The sequence below is a fragment of the Lonchura striata genome, chromosome 7, assembly GCF_050655825.1.
Source record: "Lonchura striata isolate lonStrDom1 chromosome 7, ASM5065582v1, whole genome shotgun sequence".
Taxonomy (NCBI): Eukaryota; Metazoa; Chordata; class Aves; order Passeriformes; family Estrildidae; genus Lonchura; species Lonchura striata.
In genome coordinates this window covers 11,640,215-11,658,985 of record NC_140709.1, presented here as the reverse complement: position 1 = coordinate 11,658,985, position 18,771 = coordinate 11,640,215, and the positions used below count along the sequence as shown (strand labels likewise).

Below are 18,771 nucleotides of genomic sequence, written 5' to 3'. Positions count from 1 at the left end.
AGCAGAGGACAGCAGTGTCAAAGCCTGGCTATCCCTGGGTTGGTTTCCTAGAGTTGAGCACAGTGCTACGCAGACTTAGCTGTGTTTCCTTCATGTGCTGTCCCAACTTGACTGCTTGCATGGCTAAGGGGGACAACAGCTTCACTTGACTCAATGTAGCACGGGATCTCTCCCTTTTTTTGTCTCCGGCACTTACATCTCCTGCACACATCACCTGCACAGCCTTGTGCCATGCTAAGGAGAAGGCTGGGCTGCTGCTGGCAAAAATACCATGGGCCAACATGAGGTGAAGTCCAAATACCCAACTTCTGAGTGCTGTTGATCCTACTCTGGCACAGGTCTCCTGTGTGACTCACCTCTTCTACTCCTCACTTACCTAGAAAACAGGGAATAAACTCCTTGTCCATGCTGCATGAGAACAATGTTGAGACAGGGAAAGCACAAGTACTTCAGATCAACGTGAAATTTAATAATTCCTTGTTCTTCCCTTTGCACATGGCAGTTGTCACAGCCCCAGATTTGAGCACTTCCAGCTCACACAATGTGCTCCCACAACGCTATCTTTAATTGGCACTTTCCTGCCAAGCCTCAGCGTTTTGCATCGGACTTTTTCCACGTGAGAGCTGCCACGAACAAAGCATCCCACTGACCCACTTAACTCCCACGTGAAGGCACATGAAGCCTCGCTTCAGTCACCAAACAGAAAAGAAAACACAAGAGCAGAAGGTTTTGATTAGAGGGAAATGAGCAAATGACTTCAAGGCCCGTCGAGTGCACACTGGCTCATCTACGTGTGTTCACTCCTTGCAGATATTTGGCCACCCAAGGAGAAACATCCTGTACAAAGCAGGTAGTCCTCAGGCAGTGTGAATTGGGTTGGATTCGAGCTTTCCCGTTGGCAGGAAGGTCCTGTGAGCCATGCGACATCCCCACAGGCTTCTTCCCCTGACCTGGAGTGACTGCCTGCAGGAAGGCAGGGAATGGTTCATTCTCCCTGACCAAACATCAAGGAAAGTATCCAATTAGTGTTAATTGTGGCGTTCTTTGTTTTGTGACCACAGCCTGAGCTGAAACCCCCCAAAATTAAACACAGGCTATTGGCACCAGTTTTCCATGCTTTCTGAGCTGTGCTAGATTTAATGCAGTAGCCTGGAAGATCAGCTCTGGTCTTACCAAGGCATGGGCACCAGGCCTTATATTTGCATCAGAGACTGTATTTTTCCTGGCTGCCCTCAGGCCTCTGGGAAGAGACATTTACAGGTCAAACTAGAGTCCTTTTTTTCTTGTACTTAAATTTACATTAAAAGACATTTCATACCAATTTCCGCTTCCCTCATTGTTTCCCAGTTACAGTGTTTCAAATGGATTTACCTCTTCCTGTGTTTATTCTCTATAGTGATCTGCTGATACTATTTTATCTTTTTTCCACCATCCAAACACATCTCCTTTTTGTTTTTAATACTTGCACATTGCACGTGCACATACCTTACCAGCATGGGTTCTTTTAATATTTGAAAAACATTTCCTTTTATACTCACTCAAATAATTAAGCCAACTGGAAAGTGACACATCAAGGTTAGGAATGTAGTCTGCTCCTGACAAGGAAAAAATGCTGAGCTTTGCAATAGAGGCTAAGTGGATTAAGATCCTTTTTAAAGATTAGGTCAACCTTCACCCCAAATGCAGATTTCTACTGAAATTAATGGAAGCTCTTAAAGAATGTAATGGGAGGGCTGTCACTGAATGGCAACACAGCAAATATACACTGGCAGCCCACCCAAACCCAAGTGTTCAAATCACTAACTCCAAATGAGTCTTATCAACCAACTGGTTGATTCTGTACTGTATATTAACAGGCAGGATTTAATATTGTAAAATTATGAGCTGATGGGAGTAAAAAGATAAGGTAGTAGTTCTCAGGTTAAAAATTTAGGCTGTGATTCATCTGATGGAGCTGCACTGACATTACACCAACAGACACATCTGCCTTAGGAGAATCCATATTGTCTCTGGAGCTAGTCCTTTGCACTTGCATAGCTCCTGCCAGACCAGTCATAGAGCTCCAGCAGTTCCAACCTGGAATTTGTTTTTAAGGATACAGTTCAACAGAACACACTTTTAGCACTGCTCTGTTAATAAACCACAAACAGCATGTCTTTGTGTGGGATAGCTGAAGGAAAACTTTATAGATTTGTCTTACGTTCCCTCTGCCATCACCTCTGGGCAGATGAACCCAAGCCTCTTCTAACAGGCAGACCTGCAGTGCAGCCCAGCACCAGAAAATCACACCAGAGCCCTTCCAGCTCTCACATCAACAGAAATAAAAGTAGTGCAGGTGACAAAGCAGCTTTGCTGCTGCTGCACAGCTGGCACAGACTCTGCTCTCCCCACTGCACGGCTGCCTTGTGTGAGAAACAGTAACTGAGCAAACACAGCAGAGAGGCAAGTCCTGCCTTCACCCTCAAAATGCTGCAATGCTCTCAGCCTTACAAAGCCAGCCTGACAGAAGTAACTCTACTTCCCTGCTTGTTTTTAAAAAAACAGTACACAAGCAAACTGGGAGTTCGTGCAAGTCCTTGTGGAAAGCTGGCAGCAATGCCTCACTGCAGAGCAAGCAGCCCAATTTCCACATCTGCACTTGCTCACCAAGGCTCCTCTCAGTCAGCACTGGAAAATCACACAGAAAAGAGCAGGGCTTTCCAAAATCACTCTCATAAAAATGAGATTTGGTGCTTTCCTTCCTGTTCTTTAAAACAACAAGTTTCAAATCCAGGCCAAGCCCCAGTCTTCAGGTGAAGTATCAAATGGACAGACAGGGAAAGGAAGGGACCCCAGTGTCTGTGGCTCACTGCAGACCCCACCTCGCTGTCTCAAAGCCCCGCAGAGCTAGTTCTCACAGTTCTGCCTCTCTTCAGCAACACGCTTGAGGACTATCATAAACCAGCATTTTCTTCCCTGATCAGAGACAAGAGTTGAGTAGGAGCTTCTCTGCAGCTTTTCCTTTCCCAGCAAAGGAGAACAACATGGTGACTGGCCAGACACACAGGTGTGTAACTACTCCAGGACAGCCCAGATCTCTCTTCCTGCCATATGCTTAATTAATGGTGGATGTCAGAAGTGATGAGAGGCCTTGCTGCACCCTGCATGGACGAAAGCGTTTCACTTTAGGAATTCTCACTGACACAGTTAACCATTTCCCCAGCTTGCTCTGACAGCTGCTGCCCTTGGGCAGGGAGGGATGTGCCTGCATTAGCAGCAGCCTGACATACAGAATGGCCTCCCCATCGTTCCAGCAGCACCCTGGGGTGGTCCCCAGCACATCTCTGGCTAAGTGCAGATTATTGCTGCCTAGAGTTAAACATTTCAATGATCTGGGTGTTAGATGGAAAAGTCAGGAAAAAAGGATGTGTTTGAACAGCATCTTGGACAATGAAGGATCTCTTGTCCAAGAGGATCTGTGGATATTCCTGGAAAGCATGTAATGGAGATCACATTCACTGTACTCCTGTTACCTGCTCGCCCAGCTTGCACCTGCAGCACCCTGCCCAGGGCAGGGATGTGCACAACCTCACACAGCACAGCCCACCCCAGCTGGCTGCATCACACTGCAAAGTGAAAGCCAGACTCCCCAGCACTCTGAAGGGAAAGCTGGGAGAGGGGAACTTGCTGGAGCTCCCCTCTGCCTCACTGGTTAGTTGGGGAGCATGTCACCCCTCAGAGCCATGCCTAAGTCCTCCCTTGCACGATGAGCCATTTGCAGACAGGTTTTAACCTTGCTCCCCGGGGCTGCAGCCATTTCCAAAGCCAGGTATGCAAGCAAACAGGCTTGGTACTGGGAAGAGCATGTGTCACTTGCCCATCCTGCTCTCCTCCTTCACTTGGCTCATGAGTAAGTACCAGCACATGGACTGTGATGGCAGCACACTCCTTACGCTCTGTGCAGCCTGGGCATCCCACAGCACATCCAACAGGCAAAATAAGTAGGAAAACATAAAATTGAATCTTTAATTTTGAGCAGTCTAACCCTGCCACATTCACCACTATCTTTGTCTTGAGAGGTGAGCATTGCCTTCATCATTCCTTTCTCCCTTTTGTCTTGCAGCCAATTCTGCTTTTCTCCTCCACCCTGCCTACCCCCCATTCTTCTTTTACTTCCAGTATTTCTTGTGCCACGAAATGGTGAACACTCTTAAACCCTGCTCCCTCCTCCAAAACAGAGTAATTGTACTAGATGAGTGTAGATTAGCAGGCTTGGCTAACACCTAAGTTTCTCAAGCTTGCAAACAGTAATACATACATGAGTGTTCAGCAAAAGAGCTCCACAAAGTCATTCATAACTGAAAGGCAGAGAACTTGCAAGTCATGCCTTGAAACCACTGCCCCAACACTCCCAGCATCCCAGTAAAAACAAGTTGGAGCCTGCCCTAAAATCAGTGGCCAGGAGGTTTGTGTTTGTCCAAGATGAACAAACAAATTACTGGAGAAATGAGAAATAAAAATCAGTGCAGGGGCTGGGGTATAACTCATGACACAGCACATCTGTCCACTTGCTACGGAAACTATGTTTGGCAAGTATCAGGTGTCTGAATTTCTGCTTACGTACATCTCCCTGGACAGCAGTGTATTAATAACACAGGCAGCCTAAAAACAGAAACTATCACCAAGAAAGCTGCTCTTCTGCCGAGGGCTCCTTGCTGTAGCCTGGGTATTGTTGTGCTTTCCTCAATTTTGCTTCCTTGCTGTTCAGAGTTGCCATCTAAGCTGATCTCAATTGAAGGAAGATGAACAAACAAAAGGAAGGGAAAGGAAAATTACAGCAGGAAGCAACCCTTATTGTGAGCAGTTTTCTTGAACGTCTTCCCATCAAGGCTCACACTGCTATGTGACTCTGGAGAGCCAGCAGCAGCCAGGGGTTTGGCTTAAAGGCACAAACCTTTCTAAGAGACTGCCAGAAGCCAAAGTCCCTCATGCAGGGGACATGCAGGAGCTCATGCAGCTAGACAGGACAGCCCTGTCATGCAAGCAGCATGAGAAGCCACTGAATCAAACATGGAAGAAAGCATCAAGTGGACACAGGCAGGGGCAGAACACTGGGCACAGAGAGGAGCACAGCAACAGCAGCAGAGTGGGAAGAAATCAACTTAGTGTTCAAAATGCAGGACAAGGCACTGAAATGGGAAGCACAAGAATGGAGATACTCAGGCTTTGAGGAACGTGGAACTGCACAAGAGAAATTACTCTGGATAAACTAAGTTTCCTAAAGAGCAGCTTTAACTCGGCAGCCTAGGAAGGAGCACTTGTGGCAGCACCAGAGAAATAGGCAATTTTCGTTAAGATCAGTATCGGGTTTCTCATGTATTCTCAAGCTGTGCCGTGAGTCACACCAGTGCAGCCACTCACTCACCGCCTGGAGCTTTCCTTACAAACGCGCGTTTCCCAGGAACCCTTGTGCTGCGGCACGGCCACGCAGCTGAGTCGTGCTGCCCCCCGGTGTCAGGAGATTCAGCTCCCACCAGGAGAAACGCAGCCACATTTCTAGTTCATCCTGACTCAACAGCCATCTCTATGTGCCCAACACAAAGTCAGGAACATGGATTTCAGAAGAAAGCTGTCTATTCTGGGCAGATGCATTTTTGCTTCTTTTCTGTTGCTCTCTGCTGTATGATGCCAAGGCAGAAGTTTTTCAGAGCTGCACATCAGATACAAACACAAAAGCAATTTCTGCCAACCGTTGTGGTGGTCATATATCTCAAACCTCAACTGAGCCTCTATTTCCCATGGGTTTGGGGTGCAAGCACTGCCTATTCCTCATCAAACAAGGGAAGAAAGCCTGCAGATGTACACAGCAACGCTTCCATTAAAAGGCAAGGACTGCCTTGACCACTAGGTTAGTGAAGAGATTCCCCTGGCCTGCCCAAGGTGACAAGCATTTGATATGAAGATGCACTTGTCCAAGTGGCTTCCTCAACAAAGGAGAATGATCTGAGTCACCTAGACAATGTCATTATGATCCCATAATGACATTGTCATTATGATTATTCCAGTGATCAGGCCAGATAGATCAGAATCAGCAAGGCCAATGGTTTAGATTCATTTTTCTCTGCCAGGATTTCAACTAAAATAGCCAAGGAATTAGTGCCAACCATCTACCTACTTAGGTGGTTATTATCACCTACTTGGGCTTTCCTCTAAAATCTGCCAAGCCTGACCAGCAGCCAACAGCACTAGAGTGTTTAAGATAACAAAAGATGAAGGCCAAGTACATGCACAGAACCCAATCTGGGATTTCTACAGATCTCAGACTTGCATTAAAATCTAAAATCATTAAAATTCTAAGTGCACAAATTGCCTGTTCAAGCAGGACTGCCATCTGGCAATACCTGCCATCTGCAATGACAAGATAGCTGGAACAAGAATGAATCTTAATGCATTACAAAAAGCTGCACTCAATTCTCTGAACTCATACTACTGCTGACATAAACCTGCCTTTGCACTCCTGGTTATTAAAATATTTCAATGTGCTTATCACCCCCTGAAGCAGAAGATAGCCTTGGTTTCATGCAAGCAGTAAAACTAAAATGCAGCAACAAAGGACAACAGAACTGCCAGTAGAACTCAGACTGCTCTGAGTATTGGTGTGTCTTCGAGAGCCTCAATCGGTGCACATATACGAGAACTTTCACAAAACACAGACATTCAGTTAAACAGAGGAACCATTACCAAGAGCAAAGAAAGTTGAAAAATTGTAGTTTTTTTAATAACCTGTCATTAATTATAAATTTAAGATACAGTTGCTTGCATTAGCAAACTTTGAATGGACAGCCTCACATCTTTCCAAACAGGGAGCACTAGATACGAGTTATAAAATTAATCGGGCACTTGTGAGCACAAAGTCAAGAATATCTTCCTAAGTCCCTTGATGGGTAAACCAGAAGGACAAGATTTGTGAACAGAGTCCTTGCCTAAGAAAACCTGAAACACTCTAGGCAGGATGAACCAAGTCAGGGCAGCACACCCAGTAGAAGCTCCACCTCAATAGTTTTTTATATTGAGAAAAAAAGGCTATAGCCACAAAAATTTTAAGTCTGTTTCTGTTTCTTCAGGCTTGGCCTTTGCCTTGGCTGTTTCTTTGGTCTCTGCACAGCGTTCTTAACACTGGCAGAGGGAAGCCTGACAGTGACTTCATCATCCTCTGTGTCATCATCCATCTGAGCAGCTTTCCGGCGCTCGAGCACTGCTGGAGTACAGACTGGAGTAGGACCCTGAAGAGATCAGAAAAACGGTTCACTGCAAAGCCATCTGTCAGAAAAAGCTGTCACTGCCTCTGTGGTACCACAAGACACCTCAGCCCAGCTCTCCTTCAGACAATTGGTTACATTTTACAACTAGCTACTTTTGTAGACATTATTTCTTTGGACAAAAGCATCACCTTCAAAGAAGTGTATGTGAAAGGCAACTGGAAATTAATTCACATTTTTTAATGTGTTGTTATGCACATTTGCTTTCTAAACTTTGTATTTCCTGACTCAAAGCATCACAAAAGTCAAGTGGAATTGGGGCAACAGGGCAGTGGGTGAGGGAGTACATTTGAGACTGGCATACAGAAATGCCACATTCAATTTTACAACAGAGCTGAAACATCCCACCTTCATTACATCAGTAAGCCTTCAGAACTCAGTTGACAAAATGTATTAGTTATCCTATCTTCCTCACAACCAGCCATACCCCAATTATAACAAATAAACCCAGTAATAATAAAAATCCCCAAACAAACACCACCCCCCAATTCACAACGATGAAACAGAACAGAAATGTTAATGCCTTAAAGACTTTTTAGACTGCCAATATCCCAAATCTCAGTCCTGATGACCTGAATTCCCTACTGCTACATTTACCTGGCATTTGTTTCCAAAACACCAAATACTGTGCCTGGAGAGCATGGGGTAGGAGAGACAATACAGTACAGAAATGGGGACAGACAGCACTAGACTGTATTAACAATTCAACTCCCTTTTTATCAAAACAGGCTGGCATTGAAACATGGTCCAACAGGACGACTCCATCAAGGAGATCATGTCATCCCAGGGTAAAGCACAGATGCAGGGGGTGTACAGGTGCCTGGCCCCAGCACCCTGCATTACTGCAGCCTCAAGGGAGTGTGAACAGCAGAGGCTGACAGCAGAGACACCGAGGGACAGGCACTGCTGGTTACAGCATGCTGAGCAGAAGCCTTTGCTGCTGAATACTCCCACAGGAGAAGGAACCACAAGGATTCTATCACCCTCCCCCATTCAAGAGTGTAAATACATCTCAAAGGAGCTACTTCCGGCACAAACAATGTTAAGGTTTTTGTGTGTTGAAATCAGCATTAAGGTGCCAGCTGAAGACTGGTGTGATGGTATTGGACACCACCGGGACTGGTCCGTCTTACCTGGCTGCTCAAAGAAACGTTCAGTTTTGATTTCCTGGATGTTTTAACTTTTTTTCTCTTTTTGGAAAGCGCCTGTGCAGCCTAAGAAGCAAGACAGATCAGCTGGATCATTACACACTTGTGAGAAGATGCAGTCACTTAAGAGTTCACAGATTTGTTTCATAAATACAAAGCCTTTGCTATGGCAAATAGGTTTAAAGTAATAAACTGACTGACACAGAGGTGATCGGATTTGAACAAAAACACCAAAAGCAACACAAGAAAATGTGCTACTCTGCATTTTTAAAACACTCCATGTTAAAAGAGCATTATCTGCTCACAAGTCAAGTACTTGACCCAAGCACTCTGCAGAGGAACGTGCAAGGGCTGTGAATGGAAGTTCTGGTCTTGGGACCTGCCTTCAAAACCCCCACTCTGCCAAAGCCTCCCACAGGGCTCAGGCAAAGCCCCTCTGCTCTTTGGTGATCTGCACTCCAGTATTCAACCACAGAATATCCAACTGCTTGTACCAACAGAAGAAAAGGAACATCTGCCCTTTGCTGCTGCCCATTATTTCTCTACAAGTAAACACAAAGGCACATGGAGTGCAGCACAGCGACAGCACCACACTGAATCCCTGGAGCTTCTATACAGCTCCTAACACAAGTGGCCTCCCTGGGGCTCCAGCTCTTTTGCTAGTTCCACACAAAACACATAATTTCCATGTATGCAGCACAACTCTACAAACACATCTTGCTTAACACACTCGCTGAAACAATGCCCAACTTACAAATCCTGGGAAGTCATACTCGAGCCCCTTTTCAGCCAGCTTCTTCCGCAGCAGCCTCTCCTTCCGCAGCAGGCGCTTGGTCATCCTGGCCTTCTCCACCAGGGAGCGGATCCTGTTGTAGCGCCGCACAGCCGGCTGGGAAGGCTTCCGAAAGATCTTGTCACAGTCTTTGAAGAGGTTTTCATGGACCTTCTCAGGAGGCATGAACTGACCTGTACCACACACAGGACATGGGGCTACAGCAGAGCTCCCCTTCCTGCCAAGGGCACTCACACAACACAGCTCACGGCTGCAACACCGTGCTGGTGCAGCGAGTCAGGAGCACAGAAAAACAGAAAAGGTCACTGCATCCTCAGCCAGTAAGAGGGAGGGAGGGAGGGAGGGATAAAACAGTTTAACAGTTTCACCCAGAAAAATCAGACAAAACTGCTCTACAACAACACAACAACAACTCATAATCCTTTACAAAGAAAGCTCTACTGTCACCATGACTGAGAAACTCAGTGATTTCAACAATCTTTTACCCAAAACCTCCTTCCGTCAAACCTTACAGACAACACCTGCAGCAGTTACAAATGCCAAGGAGTTTCCATGTGAAAGGAACTATCTCTATAGCAAACCCAACTTTTTCCTGAGATTTCATGTTACACAGTCACTAAGAGCAATGTCAGCCCAGAGAAAAAACCAGCACCAGTGACCAAAAGCCTGCTGAGCATGTTCTTTACACATGATGAAAAGCTCAGCCCCACAGAAAATACTTCTGGGACAAAACTTCTTTAAAAAAACCCTAAGATTCTATGCTCAGTCAAAAAATATAACTGAAATAACTACAAGTCATTTTGCTTTGCATGCTAGAGGACTTACAGTGGAGTTTGTACTTACACTTCAGCAGTCTCTCAGAAAACAGGTAGTTATTCATTGTGTCTGCAACGATCTTGGCCACATCATCAGACTCAAACTCCAAAAATGCATAACCTTTGCTGCCTCCAGTCTGTGAGTGACAAGTAATAAACATCAACCAATGCCTTGCTACCTGAAGGGCTCTATTAAAATTATTTTATTCTTCCAAAGTCATAGGCTATTCTCAGATAACCACAAGTAATTTCACAAAGGTGACTGAAATTGTGAAAAACACTCGATTTAGTCCTAAATTGGTATGACATTATTTGTAAAATACATATTTGTACACAAAACAAACTAGTCACAGGTATCTACTTGTTAAAAAAAAAAAAAAAAACAAAGCTGCTCTGCATTGCTGCTGTTCCACTATTCCATGCTGACAGCAAACCCAGAAGAAATTAGATTTATCGAACACAACAAGCAAGTTAAAACAGAATCGTGGCACTTCGGTTGTACCTTGAACTGGTGCGCTCCGGCACATCCCAGTGCGATGAATTTACTCACGGAAAAAGGACCGCAGGAGCCGTGGCCCAGCCGCCGCCTCGCAGTCGGGGCCAGCCCCGGCCCCGCCGCTCCCACGTGCGGCTCCCGAGGGCCTCGGGGCGCTGCGGCCTCTGCGCGTTCCGCCGGCCCTCGCTGGGCACGGGGAGAGCCCCGGGGGTCACGGGGCCTGCCCGGCCCGGCCAGCGCTGCGAGCGCTCCGCCGCACCGCGGTACGGCCCGGGCCGGGGCCGCTCCTCACCTTCTTACTCCTGGAGAGCCGCAGCCGCGTCACCGTCCCGAACTGCCCGAAGTACTCGCGGAGCTGCGGCTCGCACAGGCCACGCGGGAGATGCCCCACGAACACCACGCCCGGCGTCAGCTCCTCCTGCGGGCACGGACACTGCGTCAGCCCGGGCTGGGACTCGCCGGCCCGCCCCTGCCCCGCCGGGCCGCCCCGCTCACCTTGGCCGTCCGCTTGGTGCGGGCCCGCTGCACCTTCTGCTGGAACTGGCGCTGCAGCCGCGGCTCCAACGCCAGGAGCGGCGCCGCCCTCACGGGCGCGGAGGGCGCGGGCAGCTCCGCCGCCACGGCCTCGCCCGCCGCCATGCTGCCTCCCCGCCGCCGGAAGTGCGTCACTGCCCGCGCGCCGCGCCGCGCGCCCGGACGCCGTCTCCCAGCAACGGGCCCGGCCCCGGCGCCGGGAGCGCGGCCGGAGACACGGGCACGGACACGGGCACGGCCGGGGCGAGAAGCCCGCCCTGCGAGCGACCAGCCGCACCCGCGGGGCGATCAGCGCTCTCTGGGCACCCTCCCAGCCGCCTCTCCGCCCGTCGCTGGCTGCTCCGGCCGCTCAGGCGGTGGCGGGGCAGCCCGGCGCGGCGCGGCAGGCGCGGAAGGCCCGGGGGGCGGGAAGCGGCGGCGCCATGTCGGTGAGCGAGATGTTCGCGGCGCTGCAGGCAGCGCTCGGCCAGGACCAGGACATCCGAGAGGTGCCGGGCGGGGACGGTGCGGTGCGGGCGCGGGGCGGCGCGGGGCGGTGCCTGGGCTGACGGCGCGCTGTGCCCGCAGGAGATCCGGAAGGTGGTGCAGGCGCTGGAGCAGACGGCGCGGGAGATGCTGACGCTGCTGCAGGGCGTGCACCAGGGGCCCGGCTTCCAGCACAGTGAGTTCCGCGCCGCCGCGCCCGGGCAGCGGAGAACGGCCGCAGGGCGGGAGCGCCCTCGGAGCACGCAGGTGCCCTGCCCCGGGGCCCCTTTTCCAGGTTCCAGCCTCTCCCGGGGCCTCCAGCCTGGGTTTCCCGAGGCTGCTGAGGAGAGGGCAGTGGGAGGTTTCAAGCCGGACAAGTAGTAAAGCTGCCGTTCAGCATTATGGACATCGTTCTGTCACTTTCTCCCCTCCCTAGCGTGGTGCTTTTCTGTCTCGGTGCAGAGCAGCGTGTTCTTTTCCAGGTGTTCACGTCCTGGGCTGCTGAGTTGGCTCCTAGGTTTCCCTGTAAGTGACTTGCACATAGGTTGTGTTATCATCACTTGTTGGGCCTTTGATCAATGTCCCCATCTCATCTCTTCACCCCACACCCCAAAAAAGCTGTGGTCCTGAGTGCTCAGGGGTATTCAGGATGGACTGGGATGGGGGGAACACACTTCAGTCTGGTTTGTACAAAACAGATTGTGTGTATGAAATCTGCTTAATGCAGCAAAATGTAGAAAGAATTTGCACGGGCTGAAACAGCAGGAACTGCTCTTGATGTTTGCTTGAGTGACAGCAGGAATTGTTCTGCAGCTTTGGAGGTTTGGGTTGTCATCAGCCTGGTTCCAGGCTTCTCAGGTGTTGGACAGAATGTTTCTGGGCCAGCCCATTTCCTCCAGGCCACAAGAGCAGCCCTGCAGGCACAGGTGTCAGATCTGCTCTTTTTGCCCCCTCATTTCTCAGCTTTCTGGTAAAACTACTGGAATAAACTTAAATATGTCCCTTTAGAGCTGGGCTTTTCCCAGTCAATTAATATCTTGTGAGAAGCAGCAAACATTCTGACTTTGCTAGAAACTCTTGAGAGGAATTTGTGCAGGCCACCATCCCCAGGTGCTGTTTTACTCCCTTGCAGGGCTGATTGGTTGTTTTCAGCCTGATGAGGTTCCCCAGCACACTGGGGCTGGAGCTGGAGGCCTGGGGTTCCTCTGGCCTCAGAAAAAGTCTGTCTTCAGCAGTGAGCAGCACCTGAGGTTTGAGCTGTGCAGGCAGGTGCAACTTCCATCTGCTGGGAGACCCAGCAGTGCTGGAAGTCAGAGCTGCTGAGTGATTTGCACAAGCTCAGTTCTCTAACCTGGGAAAATCCATGGTCATTGTGTGGGTAACAACTTCAGAGTCGTTTTCAAGCATGTAGTTGTAGAAGCCCATGTTCAACTCAGTGTATTTTCACTTGATTTCTAATTCCTGGAGAGAGCTGGTCCTGGAACTTGAGGAGTCTGAGAAGAGATTTGGAATAGTTAAAAAAAAGAACAAAACCAACTGAGAAAATGCAAAACAAAAAAAATCAAACCAAAAACCCACAAATAAATAAACAAAAACCAATCAGACAAAAAACCTGAAGCCTCAAAATTCTTGCAAAAATAATGAGTTAAAGCTTAATAGGTCAAGAGTTAATTTGTGATAGCAGACCTGTGAATTTGTCACCAATTTCAGCTCTGTTACTAAAACCATGGGATAGTTGGGAGTTTGATGGATGGAAGGCAGCTTTAAGTACCACCAGTGGCTTTTAAAATGTCATCTGGCAGAGGCTTCCCTGGCTGCTTGTCCCAAATGGAGCTGGAGGGCTGCAGAGAAGCCAGGCAGGGCAGTGTTGCCTGAGAGCAGTCAGGGTGACAGGTGGGGCCTGAGAGCCAGCTCGGTCTTTGCTCTTGTGACTGCAGAACATCAGAGGTGGCACCTGAGGAGACTGCTTCTGGTTGTGCAAGGGCAGTTTGAATTTGGGGGCTGTGTGTGTGTGTGTCACTGGGCATTAGACAATGCCCTTTACAGTAAGGATTGTTTCTTTTATACACAGGTGCCTCTGGCAGAACCCAAACGTGAATGTGTTCCTTACTCTGTTCCCCAGCTACGTGATGCTCACATGGCTGAGGCAACCCTGTAGCTCTCAGCGAGCTTCACACAACTCTTTCATCCTGGCTGCCACATGGAGCACTCTCACATTCTGCTTCCTGAAGCTTTCATTTTTTCCATGTCATTCTCCCTCTCTTTTTTTAACCAGAAATTATATGTTATTCACAGAAGTTTTATAATCACACTTGAGTGACTTTTAGTAGGTGTTGTTTGGTAAAAACCATCAAGCTTTCAGATTTAGCTTCAGGAGGGCCTGTCAGGTTGATCTTTACCCTTCCTTGTGCTGTGGCCAGGCTGTCACAGCTGTGAGAGGCTGCAGGGAAGCTGTGGCTTGAGCCCGTGGGCCGGCCGCTGGCACTGCAGCTGCGGCGGGGCTGTAGCCCTGCCGCCGAACGGGAGGTGGCAGTGGCTGCTGCAGGAACCAGAGATCACTTCTCTGCAGTGTGTAACACACTGGGCAGGCTGGAACACAGGCTCTGCAAATACATCGGGAAAAGCAGGAAATGCAGTTTTATGAAGGCATGTTGCATCTCATGTAACCAAATTCTGATGGATTAGAAAAAAAATAGGATAAGTTTTTAATACAGAGAAAGAAAAGTTGCTTTTCCTTCGACTGTGAGAGTTGTCTGGCAGCAGTGCTTGGTGTGTGCTTCCTTTGGGGCCAGCTGCTGTGTGCAGTGCTGTTCCATTGCTTGGGATCTGGCTGTTGCTGGGACATCTTGGTTCAAGTTCAAAACAAAGGCCCAGAGCAGATCAGACAACCTGGAATTCCAGAGTCTTTCTGCTTTACCTCTATGGCTCATGGTGTCACCAGGAATATTTCTCAGATTGATTCCAGGTGTCAGCAGCCTTTCTTGAACAAGAAAGAAGTGTAAATAGCACTATCTACACTGGGAAACTTTATTTACAAACCTCTGCTGCCTGTCAAATATACATTTCCTGTGTGTATTCATTCCCTGAATGCTGTCCTGTTTCTTTTTCAGTTCCAAAGAAGTGTCAGAAGGCTCGTGAGCACTTTGGTACAGTGAGGACACAGATGGAGTCTCTGAAGACCAAGTTTCCTGCTGATCAGTATTACAGGTGTGCAGAGTCACAGCCAGACACATAGTATGGGAATTGCTTGGGCATCATTGCTTTGGAATAATGATGTAAAGGTTGATGGGTTGAATGCTTCTTTCTCTTTGGAAAGTAAATCCTGGTAGACAAGTGAGGTTTTTATCAGCATAGATAAAAAATGCTTTTGCTCAAACACTGCAACTTTTCACCAAATATAGTCAATATTGAATTATTTTTCTGGAAATTTTCTTACAAAAGAAAAAGGGAAGCTTAAGAAGTTGGTGTTCTGCTGGAGTTGCCCTTGTATCTGGGAGCAAGGCATTTGCTGCTCCATTAATTTCAGTTAAGTTGTTCAGTTTGGGGTGTTCCTGGAAGCAGAGCTCTAAATCTGTCATGAAATGGCTGTTTGGTTCTGCAGACACTAAATGAAGTTGTCACCTTTGTGTTCTGTTGCTGCCAGAAGGGGACAGTGCCTGGCAAGAACAGTTCAAAGAAGAAGAATCTTGTCAGCTCAGATCTGCTGAGGGAAAGCTCTGGCTGTCTGTGGGCAACACAGCCTGGAAAAGTGTGGGAGCTGAGGAGGTGTGTGAGAGGGGAGAACAAATGTCAGTGTCTGGTGTGGTAACCTGGGTGTGGAGTTCTGGAGTACCAAGGAGATGTCTTTTAGCTGGTGTCATTTTGATAAACCAAAAATACTGTAAAATGCATGTGTTAAGGCAGAAAACACAACACACATAATGTGTGCTTATTGCCTAACAGTCCAGTAAGAAACATTAATTACTTATACCTTGACCTGGTGTTTTTTCTGCAGGTTTCATGAGCACTGGAGGTTTGTGCTGCAGCGGCTGGTGTTCCTGGCAGCATTCGTAGTCTACTTGGAGTCAGAAACACTAGTGACCCGAGAAGCTGTTGCAGAAATACTTGGGAGTAAGTTAATGTTGTAACCAAAGACAAAAAGCTTGTGACCTTAGACATTGTAGCTTTCAGAGGTGCAGGGAAACAGCAGAGCTTCATTTCTTCCAGAGTTTATCTGGTATTTGATTTCATTATGTAAACAATAGATTCTCAGAAGATGGAAACTGGAAAACCTAATGTTAACGAAAGTATTTATTCATTAATAAGTTCTTCGTCAATGAAGGTCATTCATTCAAAGTGTGTAAATGCACCAAAAGTATGGCACAAAGATGAGAGCTTGTTTCTCTAACTTCTTGCTTTTGGTATGTGTGTAAAACAGATTAAATTCTTGCCATGAAAGAATTGTATCTTCACAGAGCAAAATATTTGAAAAAAGTAAGAAAAATACATCCTGTATATAGATGTAAATCCAGTTACTCTGTTGGATGCGCAGTTGAGGATGCACAAGATGCTGAATCAAGAACAGAGAGGCTGTAATTACATCACATACAGGAAAAGGCTGACTTTTATTTTGTAATAGTATTTCATAGATTTGATATTTCAAATTAGCACCAGTAAAAAAATGCAATTTAAGGTGGCTGGGTTTGCTCATGCTCAGCACCATCTTGTCACTGCTCTGTTTTTTTCTCAGTTGAAGCTGATCGAGAACGGGGCTTTCACCTGGACATTGAAGATTATCTTTCTGGTGTATTAACTCTGGCCAGTGAGCTGGTAAGCAGGATATGCATGCATGTATTTTTGGTTTGAAACTGACCTTGAAAATTGAAGTAATGTGTTTTTTAGCTTTCCCGAGTTGTTCCTGATGGTTATAATACACAACACCTTGATCTGAACTTTTAGCAAGATGCTTCTCTGCATGTTCTTCAGCGATACTTTTTAAGATTTAAACTAGTAATTTGATTGAAAATCCAGAACTATGCTCAACAAAAAGGTATATCTAAGCACAAATAATCTGGCAGGAACACAAGTGCTTCATTTGGTACAGTAGCTGATGGGGACTGTGATGTGATGTGGGTGCTGTGCTCTTGGTGTCTCCTCTCGCAGGCCAGGCTGGCAGTGAACAGTGTCACAGCTGGGGACTATTCTCGCCCTCTCCGCATCTCAACCTTTATCAACGAGCTGGATTCTGGCTTCCGCCTCCTCAACCTGAAGAACGACTCCCTGAGGAAACGCTACGATGGCCTGAAATACGACGTCAAGAAAATTGAGGAAGTGGTTTACGACTTGTCGATCAGAGGACTCAGTAAGGAGGCAACAGTTGGTGCAGGCGGGGAGAAGTGAAGGGAAGGATGCTCGTTGGAACAGCATCATCGATTACCTCAGATGGTTGCCAATTTAGGAAGTACCTAGAGAAGCCTTCCTACAGTAGTTTAGAAGAACTGCAGCTCAACGCTGCTATCTATTTTCTTATAAAAGGTGTAGTACAGGTGTTAGATGTTTTGTAAAATCATGTCTAGATTAGGACAGGAGACTGTTTCCAGTGGAATTCCTCTGTCAAACACACGGTGCCATTCTCTGCACAGCAGCAATAGAAGTCAGTAACTCCCATGAGCTGAGATTCCCATTAGTTCTGTAAGTGTTGCTTCCCTGCTGTCAGGGAAGTGCTGTGGCTGTCTCTGCTCACATACCCTCAGAGGTGTGTGCACAGCACACAGCTGAGTACTGACATATGAAGATCTTCTGAGAAACAGTGTGTAAATACCGGCCTTTTTTTAAGACACATTTTTTTTCCTTTTTGTTTCTTAAATTTTCATCTATGTAAGTTGAACAAATATGCATAACTGTTTATGAACCAGATCTCTTTTTTAATGGTTTCTGTTAATGTACCCCCTGTAGTTGAGAAATTGGTGAAAATACTTCTGAGAATTCCTCTATTGGAACTGGTGTCTTGCACCCCAGCATATCTCTTTTCTCCCTCTCTCATTTTTTTTTTTCTTTCCACCAATATTTCAGTTACCGGGGAGAGCAAGGTTTTCTTAGGCACCCGCTTTCTCTGTCTGGTATTTGTTTTACTGGCATGAGTAAATGCAGAGTTTTAAATGATGATTTGCCTTGAGAACTCAGTGCAACCAACTTTTATGTTTTTCTAACTTCCAAGTTTTCTGAATAGAGAAGTGTAAACTGACAAACTGCAGGTGGTGTCTGAGTTGTAATAATCTGTACAGGCCACAACTGTACCTGTATCATGGGATTAAAAACAAAAAAACACCACAAAAGTATAGTTAGTGTAGTAAAATGTTTGTATCTCCAGAAACAGGGAAGTTGCTGCTTTCAGGTAAGTATGTAAGATGTTTGCAAACACCAACAGCCTATTTGACGTGTGGAAGTGGACAGACTCATACCTCCCCATGTGTTCATTCTCTTCTCCTAAATGACTTTGAGTTTCACCATTCTCCTACTCCTGGTGGTGCAGGAGGGTTAAGGAGAACAGCTAACTTAGGAGGAGGAGGAATACTTCAGAGGATGAATGGGAACGGTCAAGTTTATGAGGGATTTGTTAGCATTTCGGTTTCTTAGAGAAGATTTACCACTGAGTTACGGGGTTGTTTTGTTTATTGGAAGAACATGTTTTCTTGGTTATTTTAGCCAATAAAAGGCTGTTCTTTGATTATGGCCTCTTGGTACCTCTGCCTTTTGTCTGATCATCTGCTGTTATTTGCTGCCCTTGCTGGGAACCTGTTCTGGAATACCAGCATTTCAGTTCATCTTTCAGCTGTCCTTGGACAATAATGGAGTTCCTCCCCTTGGCTGTAGTTGTTCAGTGGCACACTTCTAAACACTGCTAAGTGCAAAGTCAAGCTGCAAACAGATTTCATAGGCTTTTTTTAAAAACTTTTTTTAACTTTGAGCAATGACACCAAGTAAAACAGGAGAGCTATGGCATTTATCTTTAACAATCTAAGAGGTGGCAAGACTATTTTAAAAGCATCTCATAATCTTTCATGTTTGTCCTCATCCTTTGTATCTTTTGTCTCTTAACATGGGGAGATGGCAATATCCCCCTTTCACAGCTGAATGAGGGTGTAACTTCCTGACCCTGTGGCAACGTAACAGCTTTCAAAGTATTTCTTTGTTCTTGCCCTGTGCCAGTGTTTGCTCATTTCTCAACTTAACTGCTGTGGCA

At 46.9% G+C, this 18,771-nt stretch overlaps 2 protein-coding genes across 3 annotated transcripts; one reads left to right on the top strand and one right to left on the bottom strand.

The window, feature by feature from the left end:
* Nucleotides 1–6,730: 6,730 nt before the first annotated feature.
* On the bottom strand, nucleotides 6,731–11,212 carry NIFK (nucleolar protein interacting with the FHA domain of MKI67). 2 transcript variants are annotated; one of them, XM_021526105.3, is made up of 6 exons: nucleotides 11,046–11,212; nucleotides 10,843–10,968; nucleotides 10,083–10,191; nucleotides 9,201–9,412; nucleotides 8,432–8,512; nucleotides 6,731–7,262 (listed from the first exon to the last, which is right to left on the bottom strand). In XM_021526105.3, exons 1-6 carry the CDS (start codon nucleotides 11,187–11,189, stop codon nucleotides 7,080–7,082), a joined length of 855 nt encoding a protein of 284 aa, XP_021381780.3. In that variant the 5' UTR covers nucleotides 11,190–11,212; the 3' UTR covers nucleotides 6,731–7,079. The 2 variants fall into 2 exon arrangements, with proteins under 2 accessions (XP_021381780.3, XP_085441066.1); XM_085584940.1 differs by lacking the exon at nucleotides 8,432–8,512.
* A 278-nt stretch (nucleotides 11,213–11,490) lies between these two features.
* TSN (translin) lies at nucleotides 11,491–18,260 on the top strand. Its single transcript, XM_021526104.4, has 6 exons — nucleotides 11,491–11,572; nucleotides 11,652–11,745; nucleotides 14,660–14,756; nucleotides 15,544–15,659; nucleotides 16,279–16,358; nucleotides 16,692–18,260. The coding sequence occupies exons 1-6, from the start codon at nucleotides 11,507–11,509 to the stop codon at nucleotides 16,926–16,928; spliced, it is 690 nt and encodes a 229-aa protein (XP_021381779.1). The 5' UTR covers nucleotides 11,491–11,506; the 3' UTR covers nucleotides 16,929–18,260.
* The last annotated feature ends 511 nt before the right edge of the window (nucleotides 18,261–18,771 follow it).

What these genes read in the sequence shown, in the direction of transcription:
- NIFK (XM_021526105.3), bottom strand. Translation starts at nt 11,189, where the DNA reads ATGGCGGCGGGCGAGGCCGTGGCGGCGGAGCTGCCCGCGCCCTCCGCG. An exon ending in TTCTGAGAGACTGCTGAAGT is followed by an intron (nt 9,413 to 10,082) that starts GTAAGTACAAAC and finishes TGTGTGGTACAG; the next exon opens with GTCAGTTCATGCCTCCTGAG. An exon ending in ACGTTTCTTTGAGCAGCCAG is followed by an intron (nt 7,263 to 8,431) that starts GTAAGACGGACC and finishes TGATCTCTTCAG; the next exon opens with GGTCCTACTCCAGTCTGTAC.
- TSN (XM_021526104.4), top strand. Translation starts at nt 11,507, where the DNA reads ATGTCGGTGAGCGAGATGTTCGCGGCGCTGCAGGCAGCGCTCGGCCAG. An exon ending in GGGGCCCGGCTTCCAGCACA is followed by an intron (nt 11,746 to 14,659) that starts GTGAGTTCCGCG and finishes TTTCTTTTTCAG; the next exon opens with TTCCAAAGAAGTGTCAGAAG. An exon ending in TGTTGCAGAAATACTTGGGA is followed by an intron (nt 15,660 to 16,278) that starts GTAAGTTAATGT and finishes TTTTTTTCTCAG; the next exon opens with TTGAAGCTGATCGAGAACGG.